The sequence below is a fragment of the Dermochelys coriacea genome, chromosome 1, assembly GCF_009764565.3.
Source record: "Dermochelys coriacea isolate rDerCor1 chromosome 1, rDerCor1.pri.v4, whole genome shotgun sequence".
NCBI lineage: Eukaryota > Metazoa > Chordata > Testudines > Dermochelyidae > Dermochelys > Dermochelys coriacea.
Genome location: NC_050068.2, coordinates 238,462,020 through 238,487,011, shown reverse-complemented (window position 1 = coordinate 238,487,011; position 24,992 = coordinate 238,462,020). Strand labels below are relative to the sequence as shown.

Genomic DNA, 24,992 nt, shown 5'->3' with positions numbered 1-24,992 from the left:
ACTAATATGCTAGTAGGATATGAAAAGACTAATTGGTGGAGATAAGGTAAAATATCTTATCTACCTCCCCCCCCCCATGTCCCCAAACTTCTGATCTTATTTGACCCTCAAAAACAGGTTGGGTATCTTCTAGTTGAAACTGGACTGGAACAAAGTGCCAAAATCTCGTTAAATTTTCAGACCTATGGGTTAGCTAGATCAGCTAAGCATCTGAAGATCCACATTTTGGAGATTCATTCATTCCTAGATGAGATTACATTATTTCCACTTTCATAAGTTAGAGACTCAACAGAAAGCATTCACATCTCCCTTTGGAAAAGAGGGGAAGGAGAAAGGGTGGAAACGGACTGCTGGTAAAGCAAAGGGTTTCTCCATTAACTGGCGTCTGCAAAATGAGGTAAGGCATTAACTTTATCTCTGGGTATGTCAGGCAGATGGTAGTGGCTGGTGCTGTGCAACGTTTCTTTCCTAGAATCCGTGTACATTTCACCTAATAAGCATGCAAAAGTGGGCAAGAAAATATACTTTAGGCAGCACTAACATGACAGATTGGACTTACTGGCCATAAATTGACTGTAATACTTTTGACATGTCTGATGTTAGTGGAATGACCAATATAATTAACCTCCATCCTGAAACGCCTGTCATATTTTAAAATGGTAAAATGAAGGCCATTTATATCATGAAATGACCGCTGTTTCCACCTTGTTTGGAAACAGATGACATGCCTGGTTCATCACAAGAAGTATAAAACTTGCATTCCAAGAAACAGCCATTTCATTTTCCAGAGCCGAGAGCTAAAGGCATCTCACAATTACCTGCCATCTTTACGGTAGCAGTCAATACAGGATTCATGACAATGCAGTGGGGACTCCTTAGGAGAAGGCAAGAAAAATGGCTTGGAACCAAGATGGCTACGTTCAAAGTGCTTCCTCTGCTGGTGTGGCGCAAAGTACGAAACAAAATGTGGAAGTATTTAATAGATTTCTCCTAGGATCAGCAGCCATACAATCTCTCCACTCAGATACCAAAACACCCTTAAACTTTTTCTTGCACCCAATTACAGTTAGCTCCTTATTCTCCTCCCTCCCAATTTTTGTAAACGTTAATTGATCTGTCAATGTATCTCCGATTAATGCTTATGCACACATTTCAATAGAATAGTTTGTGTTACCTCAGAGTTCATTAATATATACCTATGGTTTGCTAATTTTAGGGTCCTGTCAAAAGATCTATAACATCAAAGGCTAATGTCTAATTTGTGACTGGCATTACATGCTTTCCTTGATAAGAATTGGTACAATATATATATCACATCACTCACTGCAGCCCAGTGAAGTACCTCTCTTTTTGCTATGCTTTTCAAAGATTATTAAAAGTTTGGTATGGAAAATCTTAGTCATAAAAATGGCCATAAAGGGTCAGACCAATGGTCTATCTACCCAAGTATCCTGTCTTCCCCCAGTGGCCCATCCCAGATGCTTCAGAGGGAATGAAGAGAACATGGCAATTATTGAGTGATCCATCCTGTCATCCAGTCCCAGCTTCTGGCAATCAGAGGTTTAGGGTCACCCAGAGCATGGGGTTGGATCCCTGACCATCTTGGCTGATAGCAGTTGATAGACCTAGTCTCCATCAATTTATCCATTTCTTTTTTTGAATCCGGTTATACTTTTGGCCTTCACAACATTCCCTGGCAACAAGTTCCTCAGGTTGACTATGCATTGTGCGAGGAAGTACTTCCTTATGTTTGTTTTAAATCTGCTGTCTGTAAATTTCACTGGGTGACCACTGATTCTTCATTACATGAAGGGGCAAATAACACTTCCTTATTCACTTTCTCCACACCATTAATTATTTTATAGATCTCTATCATATCTGCCCTTAGTCTCCTCTTTTTCTAAAGCTGAACGGTCCCAGTCTTTTTAATCTCTCCTCACATGGAAGTTGTTCCATACCTGTAATCATTTTTGTTGCCCTTCTCTGTACTTTTTTATACTAATTCTAATACATCTTTTTTTGAGATGAGGAAATCAGAACTGCTCACAGTATTCAAGGTATAGATGGATTTATATAGTGGCATTATGATATTTTCTGTGTTATTCTCTATCCCTCTCCTAATGGTTCCCAATGTACTTTTCTGTTAGGTTTCTTTTTTCTTTTTCTTTTTTTTTTGGCCTGCTTCTGAACATTGTTTTCAGAGAACTATCCTTGATGAATCATGATCCTTTTGTAACTTTTTGCCACTGCTTTGCTTTAGTCTTAACTTCTTGAGTAATTTTGTCTTATCTGCAAACTTTGCCACCTCATTATTTACCCCCCCCTTTTCAGATCATTTATGAACATGCTGAACAGCACTGTCCCAGTACAGTTCCTTGGGGGACCCTGCTATTTACCTCTCTCCACTGTGGAAACTGATTTGTACCCTTTTCCCCTTATCTTTTATCCAGTTACTGATCCACAAGAGAACCTTCCCTCAAGACTGCCTACTTTGCCCAAGAGCCTTTGGTGTGAGACCTTGTCAAAGCTTTTCTGGAAGTCCAAGTATATTAGATCAACTGGATCACCCTTGTCCATGTGCTTGTTGAAAACCTAGAAGAATTCTAATCGTGTGGAGAGGCGTGACTTCCCTTTACAAACGCTGTGTTAACTCTTCCCCAACAAATTGTGTTCATCTGTATATCTGATAATTCTGCTCTTTACTATAGTAAAATTTGCCTGGTATTGAAGTTAGACTTACTGGCCTGTAATTACCAGGATCACCTCTGGAGACTTTTTTTTTTAAAAAAAACTCAGCATTACATTAGCTACCAGACATCTGGTACAGAGCCTGATTTAAACAATAGGTTACATACCACAGTTAGTAGTTCTGCAATTTCATATTTGAGTTCCTTCAAAACTCTTGCATGAATACCATCTGGTCCTGCTGATTTACTACTGTTTAATTTATCAATTTGTTCAAAAATCTCCTCTACTATTGACACTTCAATATGGGATAGTTCCTCAGATTTGTCACTTAAAAAGGATGGCTCAGGTGTGGGAATCTCCCTCACATCCTCTGCAATGAAGACTGATGCCAAGAATTCATTTAGCTTCTCCTCCACAATGGTTTTGTCTTCCTTGAATGCTCCTTTAGCACCTCAATTATCCAGTTGCTACACATTATTTTGCCAGCCTCCTGTTTCTGATGTACTTAAAATATTTTGCTGTTACTTTTCATGTCCTTTTGCTAGTTGCTCTTCAAATTCTTTTTTGGCCTGCCTAATTATACTTTTACACTTGACTTGACAGAATGTCTGCTTTTTTCCACTTTCTTCAGTAAGGTTTGACTTCCAATTTTTAAAGGACGTCGTTCTGTGTCTAAAAGACTCTTGTACTCTAATTGTTTAGCCATGGTGGCTTTTTTTTTTTGGTCCTCTTACTGATTTTTTTTTTAATTTGGGGTATACATTTAATTTGAGCCTCTATTATCGTGTTTTTAAATAGTTTTCATGCAACTTGCAGGCATTTCACTCGTGATTGTTCCTTTTAATTTCAGATTAACCAGGACGAGCTGATCCAAGAAGCAGTCGTTAATGGTGTCCAGAAATTTTATCTCTGAATCCCATCCTGACGTGCCATGTACTCAGTAAATACTGGGATAGTTGAAATCCCCCATTATTATTATTGGGTTTTCTGGTTTTGTAATCGCCCCTGAGCATTTCACAATCACCATCACCATCCTGGTCAGATAGTACATTCCTACTTCTAGTCTTTTTATTCAAGCATGGGATTTCTATCCACAGGTATTAAACTATCAGAGGGGTAGCCGTATTAGTCTGGATCTGTAAAAGTGGCAAAGAGTCCTGTGGCACCTTATAGACTAACAGGCTTATTGGAGCATAAGCTTTCATAGGAGCATAAGCTTTTCATGGGATGCACCCGACGAAGTGGGTATTCACCCATGAAAGCTTATGGTCCAATATATCTGTTAGTCTATAAGGTACCACAGGACACTCTGCCGCTTTTACAGATATTAAACTGTATTCTAAAATAGTTGATGAATAAACTCACCATTCAGGTCTTGTAGGAATCTAATGCTAGAGTTAAACATATATAAATCTAATATCATCCATATAAAATTATGTCTGCTAAAGAAAACAATTTTGTCATGTAGTGTAGGCCTTCTATATTTTTACAGGATGCCAAATGAAAATGTTTCTAGACTGGGACTGGAATGAAAGTTTGGCCAGACAAACTAAAGCCCAGTTGTTAAGATAAGGCATATTTCCAAGAAAGAATAAAAGGAGAGAAGAAAAGGTTTAACGTTCCTCGGTAGTGGTGGTCAAATGGGAGTTTTAAACCATAGCCCAAATTGGTCCAGTAAGGTAGATAGGAATTATCTAGGAGGTGATGAATGGGATGGAGCCTATTGGGTCAGGCTGCTAGAAAATGAGACGAAAGAAGGAAAGGAGGGAGACATGCTCTGGGACGTATAAGAGCTGAATGCTGAGTGAGATCGGCAAGTTTAGCCCAGAGGGTCAAGCACGGACATGGATGAACCCAGGATGTAAGATTTTCTATTTAAACTTCTTTGTCAGTTATTTATTTTAATTTGTTTTCTGTTTTCCATTATGACAATATTTGTTCTCTAGAAGCTATCCTGGATCAGCTGATGAGTTTGAGGCTATTGCTGAGAGAAGGTAAAGGATTTTTCTACTTGGGAGAAGAGGTTGAAAAGGGTTGGGGAGCAAAGGGGAGCATCTGAACCATGTAAGTGACTACATCATAGTGACCGCCATAGAATTCTTAGGGGAGGAAAGGTACCAAGAATTAGCTCTCTGGTATGAAACTTCAGAAAGATGATTTTTTTTTTAAAAAAAATAGAGGAAGCTAGTCACAGCAACCCAACGGTCAAAGGTGAAAAAAATAAAATTAAAATCTTCAGACCCAGAATGGAGATTACTTAGGCATACCGGAAACATCCATACCTCTCAAAAAATAAAAAGCAGCAAAGGCAGGAAGGAAAATGAAAGGAGAAATGGCAAGGTAAAAGATAGTTTGAATCAAACTTATCCCTCAAACTATGGAGATCTAGCTTAAGTGAAGTCATAAAAAGAAATAAGTAAAATAAATGGTAGTTCTCCTACCTAAGCACAAATTTAGGGCCTGATCTAAAATATATTGAATCTAAGGGAGTCTTTCAACTGTCTTCAATAAGCTTTGAATCAGGCCCTTGAAGAGAGAATGGTGAAGATATAAAAGCACCTAACAAGAATATATGGCCAAGCAGCAGAATTGCTGGGTGAGCTGGTCTCTAAGAGGGCTGGGACCCTGTGTCAGGCTTATCCTCCCTCCCCAATTGTAAGAAAGGAATAAAAGGGTCATGTGATGGAGAGCATGTGTCTAAGAATCAGGCCTGCTGGGAGATATGACGTTAAGACGCAACAGACTCCAGGGAGAGCAGACCTGGCTGTGCTCGCTCCATTAAAGTGTAGGAAGAACAGCCAGGAAAGGGCCAGTGAGGAGGACTAGGCTAAGTGACTCTCCAGAGTTTGTAAAAAGAGCGCCTGGGAAACAGACATGCAGAAAGCAGGACTCTGCTGGAGGCAAGCCTGCACTCAGGATGTGAGCCAACCAGGAAAGATTTCTGAAACATTTGTGGGTGTTTTGACTCTTACGTTAATAAACTAGACTTCCAAAAGGGGAGAGCTATGGAGAAAACACTTGCAGGATGAAGTCTAAGTTGTTTAACCTGGGGAAGAAGGGGAAACTGAGTCAGGGCCCAGTGGCACACTGGGTAGAACCCTGGTGGAGGTCTGATGGACTACCAGAAAATAAAGGGAACAGTTAAGGAGAATAAGGATATTGCAGATGAGTTAATTGTTTCTTGACATCACTTTTTGGCACAGAGGATGTTGTGGAGAGATCTACTGTAGTCTTCTCAAGTAATAAAGATGTATTTGAGCGTTAAAGAGAAGATATTGGAATAAACTGACAAATTAAAGATCAACCAGGTCTAGACTGTATAAAGCCAAAGAATTTAGGAATGAAGTGAGTGCCAAAAAATAATACTACTAATAATGAATGCCTTGAAATTAAATTGGTTACCTGAGCATAGCAAACATTATACCTATTCTTAATGGCCTTTAGCATGGAAAAAAACTTAACACCAGATTGCACCAAGGATCCACAAGATGTGGCTTAGTCTATTCATTAACGACCTGCAGAAGAGGATGAACAGTCAACCTACATTTGCAGATGACACAAATTATTTAGGTTAGTTAAAGCTAAGGAAGACTGAGGAACTTCAGACAGACCTGACAAAGCAAAACAAGCAGGCAGCACAATGGCAGATGAAATTCAGTGTTGACTAATGCAAATTTAAAGAAATAATTTAATCCACTCATCAACATTGCTGGGTTTTAAATTAACTATATTCACTTAGGAAAAAGACCTGTTAACAGCTAACAGCTTAATGGGAACCTCCTCCCAGTGCACAGCAGTAGCTGAACAATTAAAATGTTAGTACATATGAAAAATGGTATATTGCTATTAGTTATGTTGCAAGAGCACTCCAAATATGCTAAAGTCTGCCCTAAAGATGCAGACCCTGCCTGAAAGAGTTTACAATTAAAAGGGACAAAAACAGAGAGTGGGGAAAGGGATCTAATATATAAGCCAAGAGATAGCTGGCATGTTTTGTTACCTCAATGTGTACGTGTGTGTGTTTAAAGAAAATATTGATCTCAACTCATTTCATGTAGGGATAGTAGTAAAAATGGGTCTTACTTGAATGAGAACAGTGGGTTTAGTGAGTCAGCTCAGGAATGATATTTCATACACAGGAGGCAAGCATAGGAAAAGGGATAGAAGTATAATGGCTTTGTTGGCACAGAGCACATCTGTACAATTTATGAATTCTGTGAGATTACAAACTCTGTGTGTATCTTCACCAAGATGCAAACTCCATTTTGAATGTGGGGCAAGCTGCTTTCTCTTTTGCCTTTTTACCTCCATATCGTACTGAAATTCCAACAGAGACTAATACTGGGCTGACTATAGAGGGTTGTTAACTGGGGATGTTCCTCTATTCAAATACAACCATCCTAGAAAATAGACTGGCTCCCACCCAGGAAATCTGGTTTGTCAGGGGAGAGGTCACCTGGTAGGGGTCTAGGATCACCTGGAGGCGGCTGATCTGGGAGTGGGAGTCACCTGACAAAGGGACTGGAAGGTTATAAAAAGGACAGGAGCTGATCTCTTTGGTGTCCTTGGCCATTTTTACCAACTCAAGCAGAGAAAAGCTGCTGCAGCAACCTGATAGGATGAAGCGGAGGAACTTGAACCTGCGTACTTGAACTCAGAAAGTCCCCTAAGGACCATTCAGGATGTATTTTTTCTTATGTGATCAGTACTCTCTGTGCTTTATCCATTAAGAAAAGAGCAATGGTGGCTTAGACTCTCATGCAAAGTCTGTCTCCGTGTGTTAAGCATTAAACCTACCTCATGACCCTTTAAGGATGGAGTTTTGGGAGAAGATGTGTTTAAGCTACCAGAGCTATGGGTGGAGCCTGAGGCATCAGCTCTGGTTCCAATGGCTGGGCAGGGAACCATGTAATCACAATTCTCAGGTGGGGGGATACTAGACACAGGGTCTGCACCCCGAGAAGGAGCTCAGCGACTCCAACAGAGCAGCAGTGCCTGGACTGTGTTCAGACTCCAGGGACTTAAAACACACATGGTGTCAGTGGCTGGATCCCCTCAAACCAGTCTGGTGAGTGACCAAGAGGGGGTGCTTCACTAGAGCTGTGACACATCCTCACCTGAAATTTGGTGTTTAAAGATGAGACAGAGGAAATATAAGGGGTCCTGAGATGGGCAGTGAAAATTATTGGAGGTATGAAGATTGAAAAGAGTAAGAGGAGACAATGAAGTGTGATGATAAAGGTATACAAAATAATAAATGGTATCAGGAGGTCAATCCAGCACACCTTAACATAATACAAGAATGCAAGGAAATTGAAAGGAAATAAAACAACATTGATGTGATTCCTTTAATATGAAATACATAAGCAGCAGAACTCATTGCCACAAGATATCATTCAAGAGTTTAGTGGGATTAGAAATTTGTATGGATAGTATGCACATCTACAAATTAGAATTTATAAAACAAAATAAAAAAGGTACAAATCATCATGCTTAAGGGCATAAGATAGTCACAAATGTCAGGTGGTGAGGAAGAAACATACTCTATGGGTAGGTTATTTTGTTGTCCATTATTATTAAATATTTATATTACAATAGTACCCATAGACCACGATTGTGCCCCATTGTGTTGTGAGGTTACAATATATGGAATTCTTTGAAATATCTTGGTACTGGCCACTGCTTTGACTAGCTGGACCATGTGCCCACCAGGTATGACAATCCATGTGTTCTTAATCTAAGGCATGGATCAAGGATCCCTGACCCTTCTCATAAGGCTTTCTACTTATGAGCAGAGGTGCTGGAACAATTTTTATAGTGGGGGTGCTGAGAGCCATTGAACCAAACTGTAAACCCTGTATATAACGGAATCCAATTCAAGCCCAGGGATGCTGCAGCACCCTCAACACCCCTAGTTCCAGCACTTATGCTTATGAGTATCAGCACTCTGGCCTGCAGCTTGCCCAAAGCACAGGAAAAGCCTAACTCCCCTCCCCAGATTGAAGGTTTAGAGATGACAGACCCACAACAACAACAAAGTGGATCCAAAAATATTACACCCCCCACTAAAACTCTTCATTTAAAAACCAGCAGATAATATTCCTAATAGGAACCTAAATTGTCCAAAATCACCACTCTGATGCTTTTCATACTATGAAGACACACATTAGTTCACATTTATGGCAATAGGAAAAGGATTATAAATGATTATTGTTAATGTTTTGGGGGGTTAAATTAAAATATACCATGTAAGCTGGAATCTTTTGTATTCAGGGTAACAAAAATTGTCTGCTTTGCTTGACTGATGAAGATTAGCTGACTTCTTGCATTAAAGAAGTTTGTCTTATATGGGCTGAAGTGACAAGACAATAACTAAGTGCTAATTGTGCATAACCAACACTAAAGATATGCAGCCCCATTATGGCATGTAATAAATGAAGCGAACAACAGAAATATATTAGGCACTTTAATAATGATACTAGAACAGTGGTTTGCAGCACTAGGGATGTGAAAGGTTTTAGAATCTGAATTTAGGACTGCGTGTGTCTTTCTTCAGTGGGTTCTATTGGTAGGGTAGACATTATTTCGAATACAGCCTTTTAGTTCTGTAGCAAGGTAAAATTGATACAGGATCTGTAAATAGCATTACAAACTATAATTACTTTGCATTATTATATCATTTAAGCTGCGGTTATTATTTGTCTGATATTTTAATTTCCATGCAACATGATGAAAAAGGTCAATTTAGCTTTTTTAGAGTGTAATTGTACTGTGCTATACTTATTAGCAGTTGTACATTTTATGTTGCTCTGGGGATGTTGATTTTTAAATTACTACAATGCTATAGAATAATACACTGTAGTACAGGGTAAGTTAGCATGGCTTATTTAGGGCTAGATTTACATTTGGTGAATATCACATTAGAATATTTTTGTAGTAATTTTTAGTTACTACCTAAGAAAGTTGTATCCTGAGTATTTCTTCTTATGCAAATGTAACAGAAATGTAAACTGTAAAATGTGATACTAAATGTAGGATTATATAATAATTGAGGCAGTGTAATATGTACATAAATTAGTACATGTGAATCAGTTCTTTAATTTCCAGCGATGACATCCTGGCCCCATGGAAGTCAATGGCGAAATCCTTATTGACTTTCATACGGCCAAGATTTCATCCCAATGACATAGGTTGAGATTTTCAAAGCACAGTATAGGATTTAGCTGCCCACTCTGAATGAAATGACTGAGAACTGTGTGACCAAATATCCTAATTGACTTTAAAAATCTCAATCGTGATTTTGCAGTTTTAAACCCCGATCCTGCAACATGTCCCACCTGGATGAATGTCAATGGGACTCTAAGGAGCTGCAGGCACATGCTCACACAGAACAAGTTTTGCAGGACTGGGGCCTTGGAATGTTTATAATGTCACAAGAACATGGTACATGATTCCAATACTGATTTACAAAGAACAGTGGAATGCAATGTCCTGTAAATTCAAACAATGAGAGTTGTCTACAAAAAGAAATAGTATGTATTTTTAAAAGAAATTCAACTGACAAAACTGAGAAATTTAACATAATAATGATAAATGGTACTGCTTTGCACTTTTCTACAGCAGAGGATATTGGAGCACTTTATAAATATTAATTAATTAAGCTTGACAGGCACCCTTGTGAGTGAGCAGAAGCATCATTATCCTTGTTTATTGATGAGGGAACTGAGGCACAAAAAGTTTAAGTGACTTGCCCAAGGTCATACAGGTTGTCAGTGGCAATACTGGGAAAAGAATCTAGATGCGACTCCCAGCTGTGGGTTTCAACCCCTAGAGAATGCTTTCTCTCCATTAAACAAAAATATATACATCAGGGCTCAGTTAGTTTTAGCCTACGGAATTAGACCAAGAAGTCCTCTTACCTCTGATTACAAAGTTGACATGCAAAGCAGTCCAGGTGGTAAACATTTTCCTTGGCTCTCATCACCATCTCAAAAGCAGGTATGAGCTTACTGCAAGCAGCACAGTTTCCTGTAACACCAAATAACCTGAGGACACACAACGGGAAGATATTCAAGGATACGATTAACTGGTAGGGGGAAAAAAATTATACCTCCATTTATTTTCTTGGGCTTTATAAAAATCTGTAATTGGTATGCTGGCAAGTTGAATGACATTCTTTGGAAAGGCTGGTATTTAGCAAAACAAGCGCACTCATGAAACAATCCCATTAGAAGCCACTTGCCGATAAAGTGCGAAAGCATTGGGAAGCTCTATAAACCAGTGCCACATAATACTGTGCCTTGCAAAGTAATTTTTATGCTGTTTTTATACATAAATATGCTTCTTTGGTACATACTTCACTGACCTTTCTTAATGGAAGAAAGATCTTGTTCAAGCAAATGAGGAAATGACAAATACATTAGTAAAGTTACATAACCACATGCAAGCAGAGGTCAACCAGTTTGAAATATGGTAAGAATCTTTCTACTTGGATTGTACTGTAAATATGTGAGCCACATAACCTTGGCCTCAGTGCTATTTATTATTAAAACACACTTTAGCTAGAAAAGAAATAACACTTTAAAAAGCCAATATTCTCCACATTTCTGACATCTAGTGCTAAAAGCTTTACCATTATTATTAAAAGAACATTTTATGAACAAGTCATTTAAATCGTCAGAAAGCATTAGCGGTTCACACACCTTACAACCCTTTACCATAGTTATAGCTATGATTATGTTATTCAGGTAGCACATTAAAGTAAATGAGGCTGTAAACTATATATAGCCACATCAGGAGTAGAGGAATAATATATTGTAAGAACAATTTGAAATGTGTGGTAAAAATGCCTAATATATTTTTAAAAAACCATTTTAAAAGGTTTCTCTTTGGTAAAGATTTCTTGAAACTTTTCAAATGAGATCACGACAAAAAAACCTACATGTATGCATGCTTTTGTAACATATGAGGATTATAATGAGCAAGAAAAAAATACTTTAGCTACACACACCACCAATCTTTGAAACGAAGTTTTATTTAAACTACCTAATAGTTGTGATGGATTATTAAAAGTAATGCTCTGCCTGCCTATAGCAGTTAAGGCTGTTTTTAACTATGAAGCAAACTAGATGAAAACGCCACATCTGCCAGTTCTCTCTTTTCCTCAATATCAGGCTGACAGCAGAAAAATATAATGGCTCTCAAGGGAACCACCAAATTAAAAGCAGTTCTAAACTAATGAATTCAAAGGTGCTCTGTAAAAAATTCAGTTTGGTAACATAAAAATGAATGCACTTTTTTAATCACATCCTTCCATTTTATTGAATTTCACGAGTTACCAACAAACCTACTAATTCCAATTCCTTTATACCTTCTGCTTCCACTTAAGATGTACTTTTTGCATAAATACATGCATGTTTATTTTGAAGTCCTGAACCATTTTCCAATGATTGTCTGAAGTGCTGGTTAACATTATTTGAAGAAGTTTTTTGAGATAACCAACACTACGGTTTAATCAGCAGCATTGTGTTACTCAGCTCCTATCAGATTATTCAAACCCATGTCAACTTTGTTTCTGTTAACTGTTAAAATTTATGATTAAAATTACATATACACCATGCTTTTTAATCCATGTTCCCTTTCTAAACATTCTATTCCAGCCTTAGGCCCAGCTCTGCTACGGATTTCCTGGGTGGGCTTCACTCAAACCTCAAAAAGAAAAGCAGTACTTGTGGCACCTTAGAGACTAACAAATTTATTAGAGCATAAGCTTTCGTGAGCTACAGCTCACTTCATCGGATGCCGATGAAGTGAGCTGTAGCTCACGAAAGCTTATGCTCTAATAAATTTGTTAGTCTCTAAGGTGCCACAAGTACTGCTTTTCTTTTTGCGAATACAGACTAACACGGCTGCTACTCTGAAACTCAAACCTCAGTTCCTCATCTGTAGTATAGGCCTAAAATCTACCTACTTCATAGGAATATTGTGAGGTTTAATACTTGTGAAGACTTTTGAGATAGTCTGAGCAAGGACCGAATTCTGCATTCCTTACACACTCACCTGGAGGTGAATGAGAGCTAGAGGTGTACAAGAAATGCAGATCAGGTAGCAAAAAGTGTTACGTAAAGGCCATAAGTGTAAAGTATTATTATACCGAACTACGCATTATTAAGAGGTTTCAGAGTAGCAGCCGTGTTAGTCTGTATTCGCAAAAAGAAAAGGAGTACTTGTGGCACCTTAGAGACTAACAAATTAAAAAGACCCATTAATAAGGAAGTTATGCTTTAAGTGCCCAATACAGCAAAGCACTTTAGCACACCCTTAACTTTAAGGATATGAATAGTCCCATTCCCCTGAGATCCAATTCAGCGGGAACTCTCAAGACTTCAGTGAGACTACTCACACATTTAAAGTTAAGCGTGTGCTTAACTATTTTGAAGGATTGGGGATTAAGTGCATGTGGTGTTACTATTTACAGTCAAGTCTTTTTCGATATCAAACACTTTTGTGTAAGCCTGAGGTTCATTGTAGTTTGCACGCTGCAGTGCAACGGAACAATTTGGGACCATCATTTTGCATCCCTACCAATGCAAAATTACTGGAATTCACTTTGTGTGGGTTTCACTGTACACTCCTTGGTCTAACTGCAGCACGTGAAAGCTGCTTCACTTTTAAGCACCAGACCTACTTATATATTTCAACTAAGCAAAGCAGAGGAAACCTACTTTACATGAACTCTCCCCCGCCTCGCCCCCACACACGCAAACAAACTCACGTGAGATTAATATTAGCTGTGGTTCATTTTGGATAAAGCTGTTTATATGAAGAACATAGTCCCCCCCATTAATAATAATAAATAATAATAAAACCCCACAATGCCATTTTGAAATTCTGGACATAGTTTCCCCCAATTTCAATTGCTCTCGCTCCCTGAGCATTTATCAGCTACCTGATTAGAATTTGTTTCCACACAAACCATTGATCATCAGCCTATTACTAGGCAAATGACAGTTAATTACCCACTACATTAACCACTGGGACCTGAGACCTGCTTCTGCTGCCATCAGTCAACATGATAAATGTGGCAAGTTCAGTAATGCATGGCCAGCCCTGAGCTGCCTGCTATACTGTGAACAACCCTCAATCTCACTTCCAGGCCCAGGAAAATCTATGGCAATCTGCATAATTACAAGCTCTGGGTTAATAACAGACAAATGATTTGTTGCATCTAAACAAAGTCCTTGGAATGGGCCTGGTCTCCTGTGGCTGCCCAGGCTGCTGCTCTGCCACTGGTGCACTTTCCTGTACAATGCGCACAAAACAGATCTCTGATGCTGTACTCTTCCAATCTGTTGCCCTCCAATTTATGGATTCTGCATATGTGATTTTTAATCATTAAAGAACTCTTGGAGCAATATTATCTTAATTATGCTCTGCTGTAACCAGGGAGTTAGGCTTCAGATAAAATTTTCTTCTTCTGTGCACTTTCCCTGCCTCGCTGGAGGCTCCATCAGTTTTCATCTACACCTGGACTCTGAAATCCTAATGATGAATTATTGCCCCTTTTCCTAAGAGGGCGAACCTTACAAGGGAACGTTCTACTGAACTGTCAGCTCACAGACTGAGTGCGGAGATGCGGAAATCTGATCTAATTTACTGCAAAACGATGCATTTGTTAGACTTTCTCCTCAGTTTTGCCCAAGCATCAAGAGATCAGTCAACAGCCACCTTCGGGTACTCCTTTGTGTGAGACCATATACCAGACTCTCCAAATAATATAGTGTGTGTGGGGGGGAGGGTTTTCCCCAGAAACTGGATACTGAAACAAGGTTTTACTTTATGAATTCAGAATTTTACTATTAAAAAGAAATTGTTTTCTAACAGTCTCCTAGTTCAAACTGATGCACGGAGAGACAGAGTCCCAGGTCTGCTCCTGTTTATCCAAAGAATATCATGCATTTATACCTCTGCTCCATTTTTACCCAATGCTCATGTTCTACTCTACTGTTCTTAGAATGGTTAAGACTCAGCAGCCTCTCTCTCATTGGTGCTGGAACTAGTGGTACTGCTGCATCCTCTGGCTTAAAGTGGTTGCCATTATACAAAGGGTTTACAGTTTGGTTCGATGGCTCTTAAGCACCCCCATTATAAAAACTGTTCCAGCACTCCTGCTCTCTTCTATATTAAAATGTAGTTACACTGTGTCCTGGCTATCCCTAGGAAACATGACGTTGGTCCTTACTGATATCCCTTAAACGAGAGAATTTATTAGACAAGGCTAGCTTTTCTCTAGAATTTTTGAGCCATCCTCTCAAACTGTGTTTAAACTATATTTTAAGAAATTAAGTACAGGTGTTGTAGCAATCACTGACTGCAAGCAAACAAACATTCATTTACAAAATAGTGGAAGGATGTAGAGCCTGGTGCACACAGGTGCTCAAAAAACAAAACAAAAACGAATGAAAGCCCAACACGCACCACTACCACAAAAACAAAGACAAACCCATAAGAAACAACATGATTATGTATCATGCTACTGATTCTGCTTTGGTGGATTTCCTGAATAGGAACCTGAAGATTAAGTATAGTGCTTAATTTGTAATTAAGCACACCCCTTATCCCACACATTCCATACACCCAACCCTGCCTAGCCCCCATGCGCTTCCCCATTCCGCATGCACTCCCTGACCTGCCTATGCTCATATACCCCCCCAACCTACACCCCATCCCAAACACCCACCCCAACCCTGTGCGATTGTCGTGGGGGGGCTGGTGCTTTGGTTTCCAAATGGGGCAGGGTACATAGAACAGCAGTGCGCTGCCCCCCCATCACCCCCATCCCCATTGCTCTCTCAATGCTGGGAGGGGTGTACATTTTTCTTCCTACCTGATCCATTGCTTCTGTACAAAGGGGTTGCAGGCCCTGCCATGTGAACCCGGATCGCTCTCCTCTAGGCCTGGATCGGAGCACCTGCCGGGGAGGAATCCCTAATGGGGGAAGAACACTTCATCCCTCACGCAAGGAGGTCCAGGATCAGGCCCTGATCTCACCTTCTCCTGGTGCAAGTCCCCTGCGAGGGTGTGGGCAAGGCAGTGGTGCTAGAAGCTGTGGGGGGGGGAAGGGGCTGCAACCCCAGCACAAAAAGGATGCTCTGTGGCCAGCATTAGTCTCCTTCTGCCTGCGCTGGGATTGGTAACTGACATGGCAAGCCCAAACATCCCAGGTAAGCCCCGGCACAAATTAAGCACTGCCTAGAGGTGCTGGGTCTATGACCTGCAAGCACTGGTTACCTCAGAGTTACGAACACCAAAGGTATTAACTGATAGGTCAACCACACACCTCATTTGGAACTGGAAGTATGCAATCAGGCAGCAGCAGAGACCAAAAAATAAATAAATGAAAGAAAAAGAAACAAATACAGTACAGGACTATCTTAAACAAAGTACTAAAAAAAAAATAAAGGGAAAGTTTAAAGAAAAGATTTGACAAGGTCAGGAAACGGTTTCTCCAACCTCCATTCCAAGGTGTTCGTAACTCTGAGATTCTACTGTAATTACACTGAATTTCAGCACATTTCTAACTTAACTTGCATGTTAACTGTATTAAATTTCCCTCATCATCAGTAAATTACTTCCATGTATCCTAGGGTTTGTAGGAGGAAGTGAGGTGTGTGATATTAGCACAGTGCTAGTTGCCAGAAACTGAGTTTTAAGCTTGGCTCTGTCACTAACCCACTGAATGACCTTGGACAACTCTCTTAAACTGTCTCAATTTATCCATATATTAAATGGAGACAGGACCTAATCCTCAGACTACATTATCCCCATAGGGGAGTTGTTTGAACAAACTTTGAGATACTTGGCACATTTAAAACACTTATTTTATTGCACAGAGAATGGGAAAACAGTACACCCCAAAATGTTAAATTTTACCATACATTGACTGAAATCAATGATCAACCACTCTCCTTGTATGCATGTGTCCAGCTCATTGACTCCAACAGAAGCTTCATGTATGTAACTAAAGGCAGAATTTGGCCTTTGGAAATATGCAGTCAGCACAATATGCTCTGTAGGAAAGCAAAAAAGTCATGTAAAAGAGCATAAAAGTTAATGTATCTACCTCTCATAATCCAAGGCTCTAGATTAAATTCATGGAAAAGATGTTCTTTAAAAACAATGTTATTTTTATATGATGAGGATGGTTTAAGGAATTAAGGGAAGATTTTCAAAGGATTCTACAGGATTTAGGAGCACAAGCCCCATTGATTTTCAATTGTACTCCTAAACCCCTTAGGCAATTTTGAAAATTTCCCAACGTACATTTTTACAGAAATTGAAGCAAGTAGATTTGCCATGTTTTTACAAGAGGTACAAAGTATTTCACTCCATCCATCCTCAGCTTCCTGGTACAGTTGTGTAAATGGTCACTATAGAATGAAAAGTACTTTTAGCAAAGGGGAAAAAGAAACCTGCTCCATGTTTTTACTGAAGTTAAGCCATACATCATCCCTGGAGGCGAAGGAGGCAGAGTTCAAATTCAGCTTGCTTATCACATACTGCTTGATTCAGCACCCACTGAAGCCAATAGAAAGACTCCCTGTGACCTGAATTGAATTGATCTCTTAGATTTGAGCTGAACTTTACCCTAGTGATCACTAATGGCTGTGAAAACAGGAAGACATTGAAAAAAAGGAAAGAAGGGAGCACTGGTGGAAGAATAGAAAGGAAATAATGAAAACCTCTTGATAGTAGGTGAAAATTACCAGTTTTCAAAACCTTACGGATTTATTTCTATCTGTGCCTATACTTACACTGACGAAACCAAGGCATTGTTAGACGGGGGTGGAAGTCAGGGGTATGGGAAGGGGTGGCACTATCCAGCTGCAAAATGGGTAGATCAGCAAGGTTACCACAGTTATATACACGTACGCAGCCTTAGGGCCAGATGTTGGGGGGGGAGGAGAGGGGGGGAAAGAGAGTCTAGCATCATAAACAGGGCCAGATTGTCATAAATGCTTAGCTTCAGCTTAGGCACTAAAGTAGGTGGCTAGATTGTCAGAAGAACTCAGCATGCTGGGTACTAAATTATTTTGAAAAATCTGCCCTTAAGTGGCCTAGTCAAAGACGGTGGGTGCTAAGTCCCTTTTTTAATCCCTGGCCTCAATTTTGGGCGTGGAGCATTTAAAAAAATCTGTCCCTTATAACGTAAGTGGGATGAAAAAGTGCTAAAATTACAGTCCCGAACCGTGCCACAGCTCTACTAAAATCCAAGGCTGTATCACTGTTTGCCTCATTAAAAATGCTGTTAAAAAGGGGGCAGTTCTAGCTATACTGCAGGATTTAGCTATAGTTTAAATGTAGTGGAGGAGCTACAATGGGTAACTGAATCTCTCCCACCCCAACACCTTTTATTTTTACTTTTTAAACAAGCCCAGGCATACAGTACATGGGACTCGGCCTTAGAATTGTGTTGATTTTCACAACACAATCTGTTGAGTTGGAAGGTTTAGGCGTTTGGTTTCAGACTCAAAGCTCAGCTCAAGTTGCAGTGCATCTGTGCATCTCAGGATCAGTCCCATGGTTGGTGGTTTTTTGTTTTTTTTAAGTGAACCTGGGATGATTTATGGTTGCATTTCAAAGCCACCGAAAAGTTGTTGGTGAAGGATGGTTATAGCCTCATAGCAGATTCACTGTGTTTTTTTGTTCAGTCTGCTGAGTTTAGCCCTGATCTTTTGACACTATGTATATGAATTATCTGTTTTGGCTTCAGTGGCACTATTCCCGAGCATAAAATTAAGCATATACATAGGTATTTTCAGGATGGCTTGTAACCTGAACCTCAGGAGATGAGTTTTGAGCTGCAACTGCTCTGTTTCACACACTTCCAATACACTCTAATATTTTGGGCAGCAAATGAAGTGACGATAAGCAGGCCAAATAAAAAATGATGCCTAAATTAAACTCCAATATTTAAAACATTCTTTCTTGCCCTGCTTCTGTATTGCATTCAGTGTGGCACCCGCGTACCTAATTCAGTGTAAAAAAGCAGTTACTTTTCATGATGCACAGCACAGCGTAGATCAGTATGTGGGGAGAATAAGAGTTTGTCTACACTTGAAATGCTATAATGGCACAGCTGCTGTAGCACTTCAGCGTAGACACTCACTATAGTGACAGGAGGCATTCTGCCTGTCGATAATCCACCTCCCTGAGAAGTGGTAGCTAAGTCAACAGAAGAGTTCTTCCATCCACCTAGCACTGTCTACACTGGGGGTCAGGTCAACTTCACTAAATCACTAAGGGAGTGTGGATTTTTCACACCCCTGAGCAATGTAGCTGGGTCAACTTAACTTTTATGTGTAGACCTGGCCTGAATGCCAATGCACTTTCCATGAGCTCTGCCTGTAGAATTTCAGAAAACCCAGTCCGTCCTTTTGCCATACCAACTGCATGTGATAGTTCTCTATATAAGGCCTTGTCTGTGCTTAAAACTTATGCATAGCATAGCAATGTCAGTCAGAGGTGTGATATAACCATACACCTGATGGACACAGCTATGCTGACAACAACCCCAGGATAGACGCAGCTCGGCGGACAGAAGAGTGCTTCTGTTGATGTAGCTAGCGTTGTCTGAGGAGGTGGTGTTCCTACAACAGCAGAAAAACTCCTGTCATTGTAGGCTGACTCTGCATGAAGGGGCTCTGTAGCACAGACATAGCCTACAATTAGCAAGGATGAATTCTGTTTTTTCAAACCCCTTGAAACAATGCATCCATGATATAATGTAGATTTTTATCTACATTCTTTATAATCAGACTGATTGTATTTCATGCATTTCATTTACTGCAGAAATGTGCTCCAAAAACGCAGCCATGTCTACAGTATAGGCACTAGTGATTTAGCTATAGTGCAGTAGCTATGTTTCTCTAACCCTGTAGTATAGGCACAGACTAGATGGACAGAAGGGGTTTTTCCATCACTGTTGGAGCTCCAGCTGTGCCTGAGATACAGTAGTTTGGTTGGCTGAAGCATTCTTCCATTGACCTAACTGCATCTAAGGGGTTAGGTTGGTATAGCTACCGTGTTGAGAGGTGACGATTTTTCACACTCAAGCGCTGTAGCTATACCAACCTAAGTTTTAAGTGTAGACTAGGTCTCAATTTTTCATTTTAGCAACTATTTCTAGCCTTTATCTTTGCAAAGCCTTAAAAACATGATGGAGTATAACCTATGCCCTACCATCTTCCTGAGTCTGCGGACAGTATGACACACAGCTGGGAGGTGTGAATGATCCCATTTGTCTCAATGGAGTGTTAACTCTCAAACCTAAATAAAACAAAGTAAATGTCTAATACTTAACTGTTTTGCTACTGATCCTGTTAGGAGAAACACCCAACTAATATGCTTATATCAAAATCACTCAGGTACCAAAAACCCCTACTGGATCCTATTCAGCTGCTATAACTTTCATCCTAAATTAAACACATGCTTTAGCAAGAGTCTGGCCTAATTTACTATGGTCTCTGAAAAATTTACTGTTAGTTGTTTTTTAAATCCTGATACATGCTCATCTCTGAACGCATTTAGTTAGGCCATGTCTACACTAGCAAGCTTAAAGGGGCACAACTATACTGATGCAATTGCGCTGCTGTAAGATTGCTCATGTAGCCGCTCTATGCTGACAGGAGAGAGCTCTTCCATTGGCATAATTAGCACCTCAACAAGTGGAGGAAGCTACGTCGGCAGGAGACCCTTTCCCACTGACATGGGGCGTGCACACTACCACTTATACTAGCGAAGTTTATGCTGGTGAGGGGGTGTTTGTTTTGCTGGCATAGGTGGTAGTTTAGACATGGCCTCAGTTAAAAAACAAAGAAGATAGTATTGCGTAGGCACAGTGGTTCATACACTGATATTTTGGAAATAAAGCCAAGTTAAAAACAACCTCCCAATGTATTTGGGGATCTGTTTTGTTCCACCATTCACGCATCGTGACATGCTTAAACTTCTATCGGTAAAGTCAATATTAATATTACAACTATTCTCACACAGGCCCCACGTAAACTTCATCTTTCTACATACACTTTACTCTTAATCATGCATATAAATCCATCTACATGCACAGACTGAATCTCAGAATTTGGAGGTATTCAACAGATGTAGTTCTACTGCCCAACTATAGAGTAACCTAAAAACAAATTTAAGGCCACGTACCAGTTATCTTAGTATTCAAAATGGGCCTGGGATGCTAAGCTAAATTCTGGAACCATACTTCTCAAACCTGAGAGGTATTTTAGATCCTGGCCCATATCTCTGCATTATACCATTATCCATGCATTAATTATTATGTGTTAATAATGTATCCAACTTTATAGGCCATATTAAGGGCTGCAATCCAAATTGCAAAAGTCAATGGCAGCGGAGAAGTTCCCTTTTCCCAACATCCAGTATCATTTGGAGGTGCAAGAAATGAGGTTAGTCAGAGACAGAGGAATACTACTCTATTTTCAGCAGCGCAAGGGTCACAGTGGTACTTACATAGGCTATAATTGTAGTGACAGCTAGGTTTAACACTCAGTGAATGCAGCATATTCTATTTGCCTGCTTGTAAAACCCCCATATGCGTTATCTGAGACCCTCAGAAAGACTAATGTATGTAACCTGAAAACACCCTATGAGGTAGAACAGTACTAGTATCCCCAATTTACAAAGAGAGAACAAAGGCACAGAGAGATTAAAACACTTGCCCAAGGTCACACAGGATTTCCATGGCAGAGTCAGGAACCGAGTCCAGGTCCCAGCCCAGTGCTTAAACGCTTGAGCCAAAAGACTGCCTTGGGGACAAGAAAGAGGAGGAAATCAAGGACCATCCTAAATGCCTCAAGAGCAGGTAACCTGCATTTAAATCGCCCCTGCTCCCTCTCTCCTACTACCAGCTCACTCATCCGAAAGAGTGAATTTCACTCAGTGCCTATAAAAAGGCTTGCACGTCCTTTTGTAAGAGGGCATCCTCCTTTCAAGCTCATTCGTGTTAGGTGCCTTCAATACCCAAATGCACCCCAGAATCTTCAGTACCAGCTGGAGTGCTGCTTCAAAGTACAAAGTATTTTGGGGTGCATTTCAGACCCACCAGGCACACAGATGGATAGAAGCAGGTATGTCTTTCAGGTCAAAGACTGAAGGAGGGAAGCTAGGAATAGAAGGAAGGAACTGGAAGGACACCAAAACCTCACAGCTAGGGTAAAAAGAAAAAGGAGTACTTGTGGCACTTTAGAGACTAACAAATTTATTTGAGCATAGCTAGGGTAGTTCACAGTTGCTATGGCCAATTAAGTCAGTAAGGGCCTTGCCAAGTCCATTGTTTTTCAGGCAACTAAGTGTGAAGCCCTAAATGGTGCCTATTAAGCTTGCCCCTGGGGGTGCAGGAGGGACTGAAATTAAGGTAAATATAGATAATTAGCTGCTTAACTTAAGGAATGTAATATATAGCTATTTTTTATTTTGCCCAGGAGGTGACAGAGAATATAGGATCTCTGGACTGTCAGGTAAACACACCTTGAAATGGAATTGGAGAGTGAGTTAATAGTTCTACGAGTTCATATAATAGTCTATAGCTATTTCACTGATGACTGTGAACAATGTAGCTACTGTGTCTCCTTCCCTTGGTGTAACAGCAAAGACGGCTGCTAGACTCTGAAAATAAATTATGCCATGCTTTATTAAATGGTAAACAGCTGTTCCAGCCACAGTACAGCAAATGCTAATTGAAGAATGCCTTAAGCAGTTCTGTAATAAAAAGCTTTTTAAGAGTTGGAAGGGGAAAAAAGTCTAATGCCATGACAGACTTACTATCATAGGCTCCCTTACTTAAAATTCAACACATGGGTCATTCAAGGTGAGAAGTATACTCTGAAAGAGGAACTACAGTAATGAACATTTAAGAATCATTAGCAGGCTCTTTCATGCCATGGTGCTGTAGGCAAAGACATGCTTAGGTAGGAAATGGGCAGTGCAGCCACAAGCTCCGCATCAGGTTTCCATGTCTTGTTTTGCTTGGAAATATATATATATATATATATATATATATATACACATACACATACACATACACATACACATACACATACACACACACACACACACGAATGCAAAAGCTGCAGGGATAAATTACGCCTAGCCCATAACCATTACTGTTCACGGAGAGCTCATGAGAGAATCTGAGCTACTGCATGTGGGAAAGATGGAGAGGCACAGAAGGGGGAAACATAATAGGAGATGGGGGTTTTGGGACAACTAAGGTCCTGATCCTGCAATTGCATCCACATGGGTGGATCCCTGTACCTGTGCAGAGCCCCTGCAATGTCAGTGGGGCTCTGCAGGTGAACAGGTCTGTCAGCCAGGATGCAGTTTCAGGATCGGAGACAAAAACTCTTGTTCCTATTGTGGCAGTAGTTGCTTCCGACACGTAGATATAATTGTGCTTTGTACTAAAACTGTTATGATGGAGCAGCAATGAAATTCTGGAAAAGGGGAAAGTGTTTAAAGTAGGAGCTAAGATCACTATTTCCTGGGCTTCTATTCCTGGTCTCTGCAGTAACTTGCTGTGTGACGTGGAGCAATCACGTCCTCTATGAACCTCAATTTACCCATCTGTGAATGGGCTTTTACTTACCCACATTAAAGGGTCGCTCAGAAGTTCAGTTTGTGAAAGTCCTTTAAAAGCTGAGAATGATAGATACTATGAAAATGACAGTTATGATATTATTTTGAGCAGCTTCACATTATAAACATTTGTCCAAGAATGAAATTATTTCAGGACCTAAGTATTTTATTTCAGGGATATAGTATTAGGAATACAAATCATCTGCTTTATAGAAAACTGCTTGCAGAGTTAGACTAGGATTCTGTGTGCGTGTGTATACAACAATAGGAAAACATTCTTGCAGGAGAATTAAAAATAGATTTAAGGCAACAGGAAAAAGAGCCATGTGTTCATTACGGTACAATATAATTAAATTTATTACAATTTGAAATCCTCCCCCCCCCCCACACACACACTGTCCCGAAGATATTTTAAGGCAAGAGCTACATAATGAGCAAGAGGAGATTTTAAAGTATTTTTTAAATAATGTTTGCTGTAAAAGAAATATTTAGAAATTAAGAAAAGGAAAGGGAATCAAACCATCAGACAAAATACATGTAATTCACTTTGTTCATAAAAATCTCACAATGTGCTTGAAAATTCATGAAGTAAAGCAATTTCTTAATAGAAATTTCCTATAGAAACGGAATCAGGTTACGTTTTCCTTCACTGGACTGTGTGTGCATTTCCTTTATAAATAAAAGCTGCAGTATCCAAGGTATTTCCTTTGTTATGTCACCTTTAGGACTTACTATTTGAAGTATTCCACCGAAACGGCTATGCTAGATGTAGTGTTTAGAATTTTAAGTAAAACCTTAAACAGTTACAAATCAAAGCATCAAGCTATTTTGAAGAAGTGCATACACTATATTTACAGATTCTGCATCCATTTGCATTGTATAGATCTATATATCAGCAATGTGTATACACAAAACCTGATTACAACTTTGGAGTAAAATTATTCCAAGAATGAAAGTAAAATATAAACATTATAGAAAGGCAATTTAAAAAATAATCACACTTCCAAAAGATGAGTATTCACACTGTTCACAGTTGGTTTTAGAAACATGCTTTCAAAATATTACTCAGATTAGAGACACATTTGCCTAATATTTTTCTGCCATTGACCCAATTATTTCAATAAAAAGTTGCACTGAAAATAGGACGGACATGTGAATTAAAAAATATCCCAAGTAACTCAGCCTCTTTCCTCATTTATCTAATAAGCAGTTTAGGCTTTGTGATGGTTGGCATTTTCCAGACATGCTTGAGTTTACAGTGTTTTTTTCCCCCCTTGTGCATAGACTGAGGAAATCCTGTACAAAATAATGCTACTTTTTAATTAAACCAGCCTGATCATGAATGGAGGATTATGCTAGAAGCAATATAAATAGTGTAAAGTTAGGAGGAGAACAAAATTTCTAACAATGGGCAGGTTAATATAACTGCATACATTAGAAACATCTCAATTATTGCATCCATAAAGGCAGAACCTAAAAAGCAGCATTTCATAAGGAGGTGTCATGTTGACATATATTGCTCATTAAAAAAGGTGCCGTTTGAATATGGTTACTGTTCTTCATATGCATGAATATTGGTAACACACGGTGGGAAAGAAAAGCCCTCGAGATTTCATGTAGTTTGAATATTTAATGTAACA

The 24,992-nt window shown here is 39.6% G+C and overlaps 1 protein-coding gene across 7 annotated transcripts in view; it reads right to left on the bottom strand.

The window, feature by feature from the left end:
• LMO3 (LIM domain only 3) overlaps positions 1-24,992 on the bottom strand; it is an 81,005-nt gene that overhangs the window by 5,189 nt on the left and 50,824 nt on the right. For all 7 annotated transcript variants that reach the window (XM_038386984.2, XM_038386983.2, XM_038386974.2 and 4 more), the window contains one exon: positions 10,608-10,733. In XM_038386984.2, the coding sequence (XP_038242912.1) occupies positions 10,608-10,733 (126 nt within the window). Of the gene's footprint in view, positions 1-10,607; positions 10,734-24,992 lie in introns of those variants that run through there.